The 13,050-nt window shown below is 33.8% G+C and overlaps 2 protein-coding genes across 3 annotated transcripts; one reads left to right on the top strand and one right to left on the bottom strand.

The window, feature by feature from the left end:
• On the bottom strand, window positions 833–3,729 carry LOC109325265 (obtusifoliol 14-alpha demethylase-like). The gene is made up of 2 exons (XM_019557526.1): window positions 3,163–3,729; window positions 833–1,862 (listed from the first exon to the last, which is right to left on the bottom strand). The coding sequence occupies exons 1-2, from the start codon at window positions 3,631–3,633 to the stop codon at window positions 861–863; spliced, it is 1,473 nt and encodes a 490-aa protein (XP_019413071.1). The 5' UTR covers window positions 3,634–3,729; the 3' UTR covers window positions 833–860.
• Window positions 7,071–9,152, top strand: LOC109325254 (pentatricopeptide repeat-containing protein At3g02650, mitochondrial). 2 transcript variants are annotated; one of them, XM_019557514.1, is made up of 2 exons: window positions 7,074–7,370; window positions 7,434–9,152. In XM_019557514.1, exons 1-2 carry the CDS (start codon window positions 7,170–7,172, stop codon window positions 8,853–8,855), a joined length of 1,623 nt encoding a protein of 540 aa, XP_019413059.1. In that variant the 5' UTR covers window positions 7,074–7,169; the 3' UTR covers window positions 8,856–9,152. The 2 variants fall into 2 exon arrangements, with proteins under 2 accessions (XP_019413049.1, XP_019413059.1); XM_019557504.1 differs by having other exon boundaries at window positions 7,071–9,152.

The following is a 13,050-nucleotide window of genomic DNA, read 5'->3' as shown; positions in this document are numbered from 1 at the left end:
TTCATAATAGATGCTAAGTTGACAATACATATAGTTTGAAAAGAAGCCATTCTTCAGCTGGTTTCCTTGCGCCATACTCAAATTGTTCGAAAGCTCGATATCGATACCCAGGTTAAGTCATCACATGAATGACAATTCTGGTTAATGGTCTTTGCAAATATGTAGTGACAAATTCAACATGTTAACACCAACATTGCATTTAAGGCTGAAATATGACCATGAACAACATTACATTTAAAATTATAAGACTATCTTAAGAGTTAAGATTAACAATATTGTTACCATAACATTATATTCACCATCTTCTACTTTTGTAGTGTTATTCATGTAATCTTTTATTTACTTCAAATACCCTTTTCTGTATTATATAATGATTGCATTGTAAGCAATTTCTAATTTAATTATACTGGAAGTGGCTTAGTTACTATTATAACTGAAAATGTTGTTGATAGTATTTGCACATGTGTTAATGTGTTAAATTTTCTAGGGACAGAATGTTTCCCTTGCTTTTAAGTGGATCCACTGTGTTCTAAATTTCATAGAAGAAAGTTATGATCAGAACTAAAAAGCAGCATTTTACTCTTTAACCATTTCACCTGAATCCAAGTATCTACTTCACAAAAGCCAAAATAAATTAAAATCAGTTACCAGAATTACAAATCTTAAAATCAAGATTCTAGATGAAATAAACACTGAAACTTGGATTACCAAGTTTAACAAACAAGATTAACAAGAACTGCTTAAAAATGAAACCATGCAAAACGGTGAAACATTTTGTGGTCTTACTGGAGGTTAGGTTGCATACATCTACCTTCCCTTGACTCTACTAGGTAGGAGCCTCGTGCATTGAGACACACTTTTTATTGGTTAACAGAAAGCTCCCTCCGCTTGTACCGGACCATAACTTTTCCTTTCACTCCGACAACCATCGCATTCCAATCAATCTCAGGGAAAGGTGACACCAATTCCAGTTCAAAATTCCTTAGCAAATGAGTCCATATTGCTTTTATCTGCAGATATGCAAAAGGCTCCCCAAGGCATCCATGTCTGCCACCTCCAAATGAAATGTATGAGAATGCTCCGGCAACCTTATCTTCTTCCCTCCCTACAGCAAATCTATCCGGATCATATCTATTCGGATCCTTGAAAATGTGACCAAGCCTGTTAGCAAAAGCAGGTGATGTAGCAACTATATGACCCTTCGGAATATCATATTCTTTCCCCTCTCGTGTTTTGACGCTAAAATCGCTGTGTGAGCTTCTCAACAGCATAATCAATGGAGGGTGGAGTCTCAAGGCTTCTTTAATGCACCTGTACAGTACATCCATTTCAGCCAACACATCGTGATCAACTCTATCCCCATGCTTCTCGATCAATTTCTTCTGTTCATCCACAACAGCAGAAAGGTACTGCTTGTTACTTAAGAGATACGCTCCGGTCCAAGTCGAGGTAATTGAACTTGTGTGCTGTCCTGCGAAAAGAGCAGCGATGAGAAGTCCAGTGACTTCAGTTTCTGTTGTTGGACGGCCGTCTTTGTATTTTGAGTCGATAAAGCATTGCAGCATGTCATCCTCTGATTTACCGGTATTTTTGCGAGAAGTTATGATGTTTGCAAAGATTTCAGCAAGCTTCTTTCGTGCATTGTCACGGCGGCGGTGAGCTGGGATTGGCAAGTATGGGAAAAGAACACTGATTGGAAGCATGCCATTGTCAAGGTCATGGAACAAAGCTGAGACATCACCGAAGAGTTTGTCACGAACTTCATGCCCCAAGAGACATCTACTAGCTGTCAAGATGATCAGATGCTCAAGCTCATACTTCAAATCAACCTCACCACTTGCTCCCCACTTTGAGAAGTAGTCCTGTAATACAAATTGGGAAATAATAGTCCTTATTGCCAATGAGTAAGTTACATCTACAACAAATCCCAACAATTTTCCAAACAACTTTACGCTTTATAAATAAAGTACAAGTACTTTTGAGTAAAAATCAAAGCTATGAAGAAGTTGTCAAAATAGGGATGGATCACTATTAACAACATAAATGAACACTGAAATGCCCAATTTGACGCCATCTCAACCAAGGATTACAATTAAAGCATGTCTGGTCTAACTGAAATTGAAAAACTTCTCCGGCTTATCAAAATAAAAACATGCCATTTAGAATGATTCTAAGGAGTCATTTGATCCATCTAAACAAATCCACCAAATAAGATAAGAGAAATGCTTCAAATCTTCCAAATAATGATAATTGGCGCATTATATATATGGGAAGTTTCTTCCCTACTTCAAGAGCCAGTTACACCAAAATCTGAGCCTCACACAGCTATTGATTTTCTAATAATGGTTTAACAACATGTTCACTGAATCCCCCTTACCATTATTACATCACATGATATGGAAGAACAAATCATAAATAAAAAGCAAAATGGAACACAATAACACACAAATCCAATATAGCATTTGCCATTTTCACAAATCAATAGAAATATATGTTGTACAATAGTAATAGTACAGCATTTAATTCATCAAAGTATGACTAAATATCAAGGCATCATGTGTTTCAAAATTAAACAGAAAAAGTACATATTCCAAATCACACAAACCTAACCATTCACAAACTTGGTCCAAAGCACTGTCTCCAACAAGTCACAAAATCATTCCTATTTAATTGTCTTTTAATGTTGTACAATAACAATAGGAATTAATATACTCATTTGTATCAAATCTATATAATATTTTGATCTCTTTACAACATCTGTGTTACCTCATTTTCACATATCACCTCTCTTATTAATTAGGTATGAATCGAGGGTGAGCCGCCAAAACACGTAAATTGTGATCTGGAGGTCATAGTTCAAATCCTAAAAACAACCTCTTCATATTTCGCTGCTTACATCTATCGTCCATAGACCCGACTATTTTAGATCCTTATACATAGAATTGTTAAAAACCATCTTTTGTTTTGATCTTATAAAAAAGACAGATAAACATAGGAACAATTTTAGATCCTTATACATAGATTATACTTCAATTCTCTCTCTTTCTCTTTCAATGATTTATTTAAGGATTAAAGTAAAACAGAAGCAAATGAACAACAAGAAAAGAAGACAACAAATCCAGATTGATGAGATAAAAAAGAAAAAAAAAGAAAAAATCTTACATGAGCTTCAACAACCATCTGATCCACATAGCTTTTAAGCTTATTAACCCTCAAAGCTTCAGTGAAAAACCTAAACTGTTCCTGTCTTATAGAATAATCAACATCAAATACAACACCAGGTCCAAAAGTAGGTACATTAAACTGATACACTTCTTGTTGACTCATATCAGTTTCTTGTGCCTTAAAAAAATGTGAAGAAACCTCAGGCCCAATCAAAAAGGTGATATTTTTATGAAACAATTTCAATGTAAAGACACTACCCAGTTTAGGATATACATCATTTAGCATCAAAATTGGACCTTTCATGAAACGGTGAAGACCACCGAATAAAGGGTATGCTGGTACTAATGGAGGAAGGTTTTTATTTGATTTAGGAAGAATGAATGAAAGGATGAGTTTTGAAATGATAATGGTTGTGAAGAGAAGGAGAATAGTGTTCAGAAATGTGCCATCAACAACTTCCATTTTCATTGTTGATAGTGAAAATGAAAGGAATCACAGATCTGTGTTGTGTTGTGTTGTAATAAAGGAGTGTACAAGTTGAATGTGTCACTGTGGCCAACAAGGATGAAAGGACACTATATATATATATATTAGTGTCCCTAATAGTAGCCCTAGGGAAGGTAACTACTGCCCCAAAACATGTTCGATCGGTTAACTTCATTTAATATATAATTAGAGAGTTGATAATGATAAAATATGAATGATATAGTAATATTGTTTTTCTCTCATATAATAATCACATATGACACTAATTAAACAATATTTTTTTACAAAGAAAGTTTTAGATACTTGAATAAGGCTCTACCAGATTTTCAGAAGATTAAAAAATCAATAATACAATTTATGATATTGATATTTGTTGAAAGAATCAATCATATACCTCAAAAGAATAAAAGAAATTAGTTTAAACTTACTTCTCATTCTGACCATCAATTCTAGGGAAATTTAATGATCTGAATCAATGAATATGTCTAAACCATTGAATTTCCCTAAAATTGATGACTATAATAAAAAATAAGTTTAAAAAACTTACTCTTAAAATAAGAGGATTCTCATTCAAAAAATTAATCCTTACAATAAAGTGAAAGATACTTTGGTTATACTATAAAAAATGTTACAAAAAACTTAAAAACATTCTCCAATAACATAAGTTTCACTCTTTAGTCATAATAAAAAACATACAAATAAGTTTGAAGCTTAGATAAATAATTAAAGTTTGAAATAATCATTTATTTTATCCTAAAATAATGTTGTTTTTGTATCCTAAAACAAAAAAGTATTGACTTAGCTGATTCAAGCATCTTAATAGCTAGGGATGAGCATGGACCTGGTTGAGATGAATTAACGTTTGTTCTTACTCGGCCCTAAATATTGGTCGGACTACTTTTTTGAACCCAAACCTAGACCTGAAGCTAACATAACCTTAAATAGTGAATGAGTCAGCCTTTAAACTCGACTCAACTCTAGACCCGATTAAATATAATGCATACTCATTTTAGATAAAGACTTCTCAATACTATTTATAGTATGATAAACAAAATGATATATGTATATGTATTATTAATCATGTATATATTATGGAAAAATTAAAGAATAAATGATATTTTCGACCACAAGAGTATCATTACTCTATACATATTTAAATAGAAACACATACATGATGAGCGAGTGATCTTGGAACAAGACGAGTCAGTTCATGCTTGGTCCCTACCCGACCTTAAATATTGACCATGTCTCTTTTTGAACCCGAACCCGACTCTAAACCCAATCAGACCTGACCTTATTCGGACTCGATCATAATCGGACTGTGCCGAGTGATTGATTAATGATGTGATTTACGGTGGAACCAAACAATCATAATGAATTTTTATACTTACGGTGGAACGAAACTATCATAATGAATTTTTATATTTACGGTGGAACCAAACAATCATAATGAATTTTTATAATACTTTTTAAAAGAAAAAATAAAGAAAGAAAAATTATTGACACTGACGTAAAATAAAAAAAGTATATAAAGTGTGAATAAAAGTAATAAAAAATAAGAATTAATATATAAGGATTAGATTTACGTAAGTTAAAAACATACTCCACATTAAGATATAAGATATTAGTTCAGATCTATTTGTTAATTCAAATAACACAAACTATAAGATATTTATAGAATAAATGATTAAAATGTGAAATATGTTTCTAAGCAATTTGATTATTAGCATCAATAGTAAAAAGTAAAACTAGTGGGAAAGGTGGCATTAAAAGTTAATCAACTACTAGTGGGAAAGGTGGCATTAAAAATATTACTACTCTATTAATTTCAAATTTTATTGGCTTAGCTGGGCTCAAAGAATCATAGTTTTGCAACCAAAACTATGGGCTATATATTAAATAAACCAAAAACTATGGGTTATGTGTATATTCAAAAAAACTAAAACTATGGGTTATATCTGGAATATCTGTCCTCAGCGTGTGGTTATGTATTACTAATGTTTCACGGCCAATGTTTTTTTTTTTGAAATTCTAAGTTCGATTACTGTTTTTTTCATCTCAAATGAAAGAATATTGTAAAAATCGAAAAAGAAAAAAATGATTCGATCTTCTAAATGCTCATACTATAAAATGTACCATTCTATACATTATTTGACGTGACATTGTATTGTATCAACCCCTTTCTATATATTTAAGAAAAGTATTTTTCCATTAATTATGGTAATCCATAAAAAAATATTATTTTTTCCACTCCCATGCATTCTACTCACTTCATAGTTATAGGATATGCCACATGGATAGAAATTTGATTTTTTACAATTTAGAAAATAAAAAAACTAATCAACCTAAACATGAGTAATCATATGTATTAGACAATTTTTTAATTCTCATAAATGATTGATTAGTAGTTCCATCAATTTTAAAATATTTCTAGAAAAGTGGTCATTTTAACCTATGGCAAGATAGGTCATCCCACATATTTAGCAAATGTCCATCAATCAAAAGTAGTAAATTAGTTTGAGATGTCAATTTCAATATTTTTTCTTGTTGTTATCAGTCATTCAAGTTTAAAAATTCTCAACCATATGTCCTTAGTCATATTTTGTTTTATCAAGTTATATATCTTACCATAACTATTATTGTTCAACTACTACATAAATATCATTTTCAACAATGAAGAGAACCAAATAAAATTACGTAGTAAGAATGTTTGCTTACTTTATACTATGAAGGAGGTCAATAACTATTGAGGTATGAGCATAGTGACTATACCTATATGAGATCGTTTTAAGTTTAACATTTTTTTTAAAAAGGTGACTCACCGGCTCAATGAAGAACTAACTGAGTCACCGATTTTCATGTAACTAGACTGAGCCATGTCGGTTCTTACTAGCTCTGTAGCATAAATGATCTAACATGTGACTTGGACTAGTCTGGTGGCCGATTCTCGGTTAAACTGGTTGGTTCGAGCCAACTTTCACAATCATGTTTGTATATTTCTGTAAGTTATCTTGCTCCTAGTAATACTTTAGAATATCACAATCATATATCCACTGTGTTAATTGCATTTGTATTCGTGATGATAATTACTATTTTGGTTACTATGATTGTGGTCATGGTAATGAAGATTGTGGTCGTTTTAGTGTGAAATATACATTATATTTAATCAATCAAAGACTCAATTCAAGTTAAAAAACTAACACAATCACCAATCAAATTAGGTTAGCCTTCGAAAATGGAACAATATTTGAATTAAAAAAATATTATAAGATCAATATTTAAGAATAGGTAAGAATAAACATTTCAAGATAATCACCCTTATTTGTCTGATATTGAAAATTGAGTGCATAGGCTAATGAGCCCATCTTGAATAAAATGGATAAAACGGTGCGTTTGAGTTAGTGTTGGTCCGTCTTCTTTGTCCTCTCAAAAACCCTTCTGAACTAAAAACCCTCATCGTCCCTTTCCTTCATCCCTCACGCGGCTGTGACCATTATCTCCCTCACCGACCAATCACCATGCGTAGATGGCTCCTTGCAAGACAGGCTTTTGCCACCCTCCGAAGCTACGTCGTTTCATCACCCCGAATAATTCCCAATAACCCTAACACACTCCTTCACCCACCTTCACCACTTTTCCCTCATTCACGCTTCTTCTCCCAAATTACCGATCTACCCCTCGCCTCCGTCATCGATGACGTCACCACCGCTGACGTGGAATCCGATGAGATTGAAGTAGAAGTAGAAGGAGAAGAAGAGAAGCTGCACGAGATCAATGCGGAAGAGTTGGAGAAGGTTGAATCTCTTCTCCAGAGCAACGATGCTGATTTGGAGTCATCACTTGATTCAATTGGTTTCACTCTCGATCAAGATTTTGTCATCAAATTACTCCAAACATCGAATGTTTCGGGTTATAATCTAATCAGGTTTATAAAGTGGGCTTTGGATAAGAATGAGTCGTTTGATGTCACTGTCCCTGTTGTGGAATCGCTTGTTTCGAATGTATGCAGTGGCGGCGGTGTTTTAAGGGAGAAATTGATTTACTCTCTTTGGGATTTTGTTAAGGATATCGCTGGGGATGGTGTTCGCGCTCTTAACACGGATATCCTTAATGAAGTGATAGTGTCCTTCTCGAAATTGGGGAAGGGAAGGACTGCACATGAGGTGTTTGATAAATTTGAGTTGTTTCAATGTGTGCCGAATGCGGATAGTTATTACTTTACAATTGAAGCTCTTTGCAGGCGGAAGGATTTCGATCAGGCTTGGTCTCTTTGTCAAAAGATGATTGATGCAGAAATCATCCCTGATGATGAGAAAGTTGGGAAGATAATATCTTGGTTTAGTAAGGGTGGAAGGGTGAAACAAGCCCATTTGGTATATTTGGCTGCGAAAGAGAAAGGGAAGCAGGTACCTATGTCTTCAGTTAGTTTTTTGATAGCTAAACTTTGTCAACAAAGTAAAACTGTACGTTTGAATGGGAAGCCGGTAGCTAGGAAGTTAAAACCGGTTGGTGAAAGTTTTGAAGAAAATGAGAATGTAAGATTAGCTTTGGAGATATTGAATGGTATCCCTGGGGATGAGAAGAAACATTCGATGAAGTCATTTTCGGCTGTTATCCAAGCCTTGTGTAGGATTAAAGATGTTGATACGGCCAAGGAGTTGATTTTGAAAATGACTGTGGACGGTCCACCTCCGGGAAATGGTGTTTTCAATTTTGTTATTACCGAGTATGCCAAAGCTGGGAAAATGGTACAAGCTATAGAGATGCTGAGGCTGTTGGAAAGTAGAGGTTTGAAACCAGATTTGTACACTTATGCTGTTCTGATGAGTGGTTATTCAAATGGTGGTGAGTTGGATGAGGCTAAGAAGATCTTGGAGGAGGCCAAGAAGAAGCATGTTAAGTTAACCCCTGTGATGTACCACACAATAATTCGTGGATATTGCAAATTGGAGCAGTTTGATGAGGCTTTGAAGTTATTGACTGAGATGAAGGATTTTGGTGTCCGCCCCACTGCTGATGAATACGAGAAGTTGATTCAGTCTCTTTGCTTGAAGGCTTTGGATTGGGAGACTGCGGAAAAGCTGCAAGAGGAAATGAAAGAGAATGGTTTGCATCTCAAGGGCATCAGCAGGGCCCTGATTAGAGCTGTCAAAGAAATGGAAAAGGAGGTTGCCGATGATGGAAATATTAGTTCAGCAGCCTAAACATCGTTGGATCATTCAGATGGTGTGGCATTAATGTGAAAGACCTGGTATTTGTAATTTTTTTCCTTCTGATTAGAAACCTTTTTAATAGGAGGTTTCAAAATTATGGCAAAAAATAATTGACAATGTTAGAAGAGATGACTAGTTGTCGCTGAAATTTGATTTGCTTTAAGTTTTCTACTGCCTTTCGTTATTATATTGAAATTAGTCTAAGTTGGATATGTAGCACTGCTTTCCTTTTTCATAATGATGTCATTACATTTCGTTTTGGGTTTATAATTATTATTTAATTTCTGATGTTATGGTAGTTACTATGGTGTTGAGATGGGTTGAATAAAGATTATTACCTGTGCTTCCCTCTTTACTGAGTTGCGTTGCATAAGGATTTGATACCTGCTTTTTCTTTCTGTCTCTCTCTCACACACATTGTGGAGCTTATTTCCTATGCTGTCATTGTTTTTTACAGCTGCTGTGTTTTCTTACATAATAGTTCAAGGTCTGCTTTTATCTTTCTCTGTGGTTTTTTGCTCTTACTCTTTCTTTCTTACACTTGATTTAGATTTTTTTGTACTTATGGTAGAAACCAGAAGGTATATGTAGCTACACACACCCAATTTTATAGGCAAGTTGTTTGTTAATAGAGTTTCTTTCCGTAATGGAGTGTGTTTCTGTTATATTTCTGACTGCGGATTCAGGGTTGGCATATTTCTGACTTGAAGGATGAGATCAAGCCATTTTCATTAACTGCTGAGTGACCAGTGTCTTGCTGTTATTGGACTAACTAATGGTTAGATCAAGCATCATTGAACACCAGCCCTTTTTCTGCATCATAGCTCTGTCAATTAACTGCTTTTCTTGTTAGTAATTGCTTCAAAGTTCAAATTTTACCTTTTTGTATTTGAACTTCATGTACATTATAACCTGATTTGACTTCATTTAATATAATGGGGAAAAACCATGTCTAATATGAAGGTCTCGTGAATAATTAGTATCTCCCTTTGAATTGCTTTCTCAGATGGGAGTACATCTGTTGTCCCAAAAAGTGTACTACTCTATGTGTCACTTGCTGCGGTTGGTGGAAAAAGGTGCATTTAATTTCAAATTTTAACAGTTAAGTATTTTTCTTACTAATCACAACAAGTGACACTTTTTGGGATAGCATATGCCCTCCCTTCTCGGATGATGTATGATTTATTTGATAAAATGCTAAGTCCATTAAGGTTGAAATAGTTTGTGTAGCCGTAGTGTTTTGTGCAGTTTCTCTCCCAGTCAATACTCTGAACTTGAATCTGTTCTATAGGTGCAATTTAGACTTGTACTTTGAAATTGAAATAGCCATGCAAAATTTTTATTCTGTGGCAGATTGGTTAATACACCCATATGCACCTTCAAAGTTTTAAATGGAAGAAACAATTTATTGTTACTCAGCATGTTGTTAACAAGGATGATGTTAAAAGCATGAACCTCTTTTGCTTATGTGCATGCAATACCATGTTGAGTGCTTCTTGATTGTCTTTTTATAAGTCATAGTCTTGCTTTGAATATATGATTCAAACCATGTTTTACTTAGGCTGTCCTAGTTGAAAGTTCTTTTGTTGCATTCCAAATCCGAATTTTGTTTTCAAAAAGTGATATATTATATATACGTCTTAAGCTTGAACAGTTGTAAATGTAATCGGTCTCTGCAAATTTTGGTTGTTGTTTATATCTGTAATATAGAACCTAGAGTTTGGCTTGGTTCTCCTTTAATATATACTCTACCTACCTTCTCCTGGAATTTATTCCAGAGATATATACACTTTGGACCATAATATAACCAATCATGTGACAATTATATCTTATGGTTTACTTCTAAGCTCAATTCGTAGGTTTGACAAAAACCTGAATATTGTCAAACGATGAACAATGGATATAACAATGTTTCGATAATGAAGGTTCTAAAAGTGGTGCAATTATCAAGAATTTTTCTAGTAGTTATAGTAATCCTGCTTGAGAACTTCTGGTTATATCTTTGCTTTCTATATTTTAATCCATTGATTTGAACTCTTTTCCCATGATCATGCATATTATTCTAAAATAACTATAAAATGAAGAATACAAAAATAATTATATCATGTATATTTATGCTTAATAAATTTTCTTCACATAATGTTGATTATTATGAAACAAACATAGAAAGAATTGAAGGCAAATTAAGAAAAGAAGCAAGAGAACTAAGAATGGTTGAGATTCCACACACATTCCAATATTATCCTACTTCAATAAGCACACAAAACAGAACAAAAAGTGGTAGAAAAACTAGTAAAAACAACTATTGTGATTACACACTTTCTTCCACCTCAGATGACTTCTAACTGATTCAACCATTCTGAATGATATACTAAAAGTTCCAAGTTTATCCCCGATCCTACAATGAATGAAGCAATAGCGAATCTACCACAAGTGCTTTGGGTTCTAGCGAGATTAATTTCTCTTCTCTTCCTCTTACTTTTCTATTGCCTCTCTTGCCTAATCTGACCCCTAACCCCTAGGTTAAGTGGTGAAAGTGAGCTTATAACAATTGGTCTTTCTCCACATAGGAAGGGAGCCCAAAACCCAACAAACCTCTCCCTCACAACTATGTGGAGATGACCTCCAAATATGCGATCTCATAACAAGTTTCAAACTTCCTCCTTGGTAAAACATTAGTCATCATATTAGGACCATTATCATATGTATGAACCTTAACCAATTCTAGACAACCTATAATCCAATGCATCACATACCCAATGATGTCTCATATCAATGTGTTTGGACCTAGAATGAAAAGTTAAATTCTTCTCAAGATGAATAACACTTTGACTATAATAAAATAACAAGTATTTATGTTGGACAAAACCAAGCTCTTGCAAGAATTTCTTTATCCAAAGCAACTCATTACACACTTCTTTAATAACAATGAACTCTGTCTCACTAGTGGATAATGAGACGCACTTCTTCGATCTAGATTGCCATGCCAAAAATTTCCTTGCAAACTTAATCAAGTACCTTGAAATGGACTTTCTAGAATCAATATCTCCATCCATATTAGAATCAGTTTAACCCACATAGTAGGGTAATCATCTCCAAAAAAAGCCGCAATTCAGTAGTACAAAAAAGATACCTTAAAATCCATTTCACACCATTCCAATGCTCTATATTAGGATTTGATAAAAATCTACTAATTGTACCAACATCATGTGCAATATCTAGTACTCTTATACACACCATTATACATCAAACTGTTCACAACAATGCATAAGGAACACATTGTATATTTGATTTTTCAGATTCATTTGAAGGACTTTGCTTAACACTCAAATTAAAATGAGTAGCAAGAAGAGTGCTTACATCCTTAACATTTTCCATCTAGAACTTCTATAACGTTCTTTTAATATAGTGTTCCTGTGATAGCCAAAGTTTATTTTCATGTCTATCTCACATGATTCTTATACCAAGAATATGCTTAAAAACTCTCATATCTTTCATGGAGAATGACTCACCCACTTCCTTCTTTAACCTGTCAACCATGGAAACATTTTCCCCAACAATAAACATGTCATCAACATACAATAACAAAATGATGAAATTATAATCAACAAACATTTTACTAAAGACACAATGAGTAGAAGTAGTCTTGTACCCTTGCTCATACATAATAGACTCAAATTTCATGTACCATTATCGTGGAGCCTACTTCAAATAATATAGTCTCTTTCTTAGCCTACACACATAGCCTTCTTTGCCTTCAACAAGAAAATCATCAGGTTTCTTCATGCAAATATCTTCCTCCAAATCACCATGTAGGAAAATAGCTTTTACATCCATTTGTTCTACCTCCAAATCTAGAGTAGCAACCAAACTCAACATGACTCTAATGGATGACATCTTCACCACGGGAGAAATATATCATTAAAAGCAACACTCTTTTTTTGTTTGAAACCTTTAACCACTAATCTAACTTTATACCCCAGAAATGCAAAATTAATTTCTTGGTTCACCCTATAAATCCACATGTTTCACAAAACCTTCTTGCCTTTTGGAAATTTCACCAAGTTAAAAGTGTGAATATCATACAAGGACTTCATTTCTTATTGTATTGTATACAATCACTTATTTTTTGTTCATTCTCTATAGCCTCGTGATAATATTCAGGTTTTCCTCTATATATTACCAC

This window comes from Lupinus angustifolius, chromosome LG01 (assembly GCF_001865875.1).
Source record: "Lupinus angustifolius cultivar Tanjil chromosome LG01, LupAngTanjil_v1.0, whole genome shotgun sequence".
Lineage (NCBI taxonomy): Eukaryota > Viridiplantae > Streptophyta > Magnoliopsida > Fabales > Fabaceae > Lupinus > Lupinus angustifolius.
Note: the sequence above shows the minus strand (reverse complement) of the source record. Positions and strands in the feature narration are given on the sequence as shown.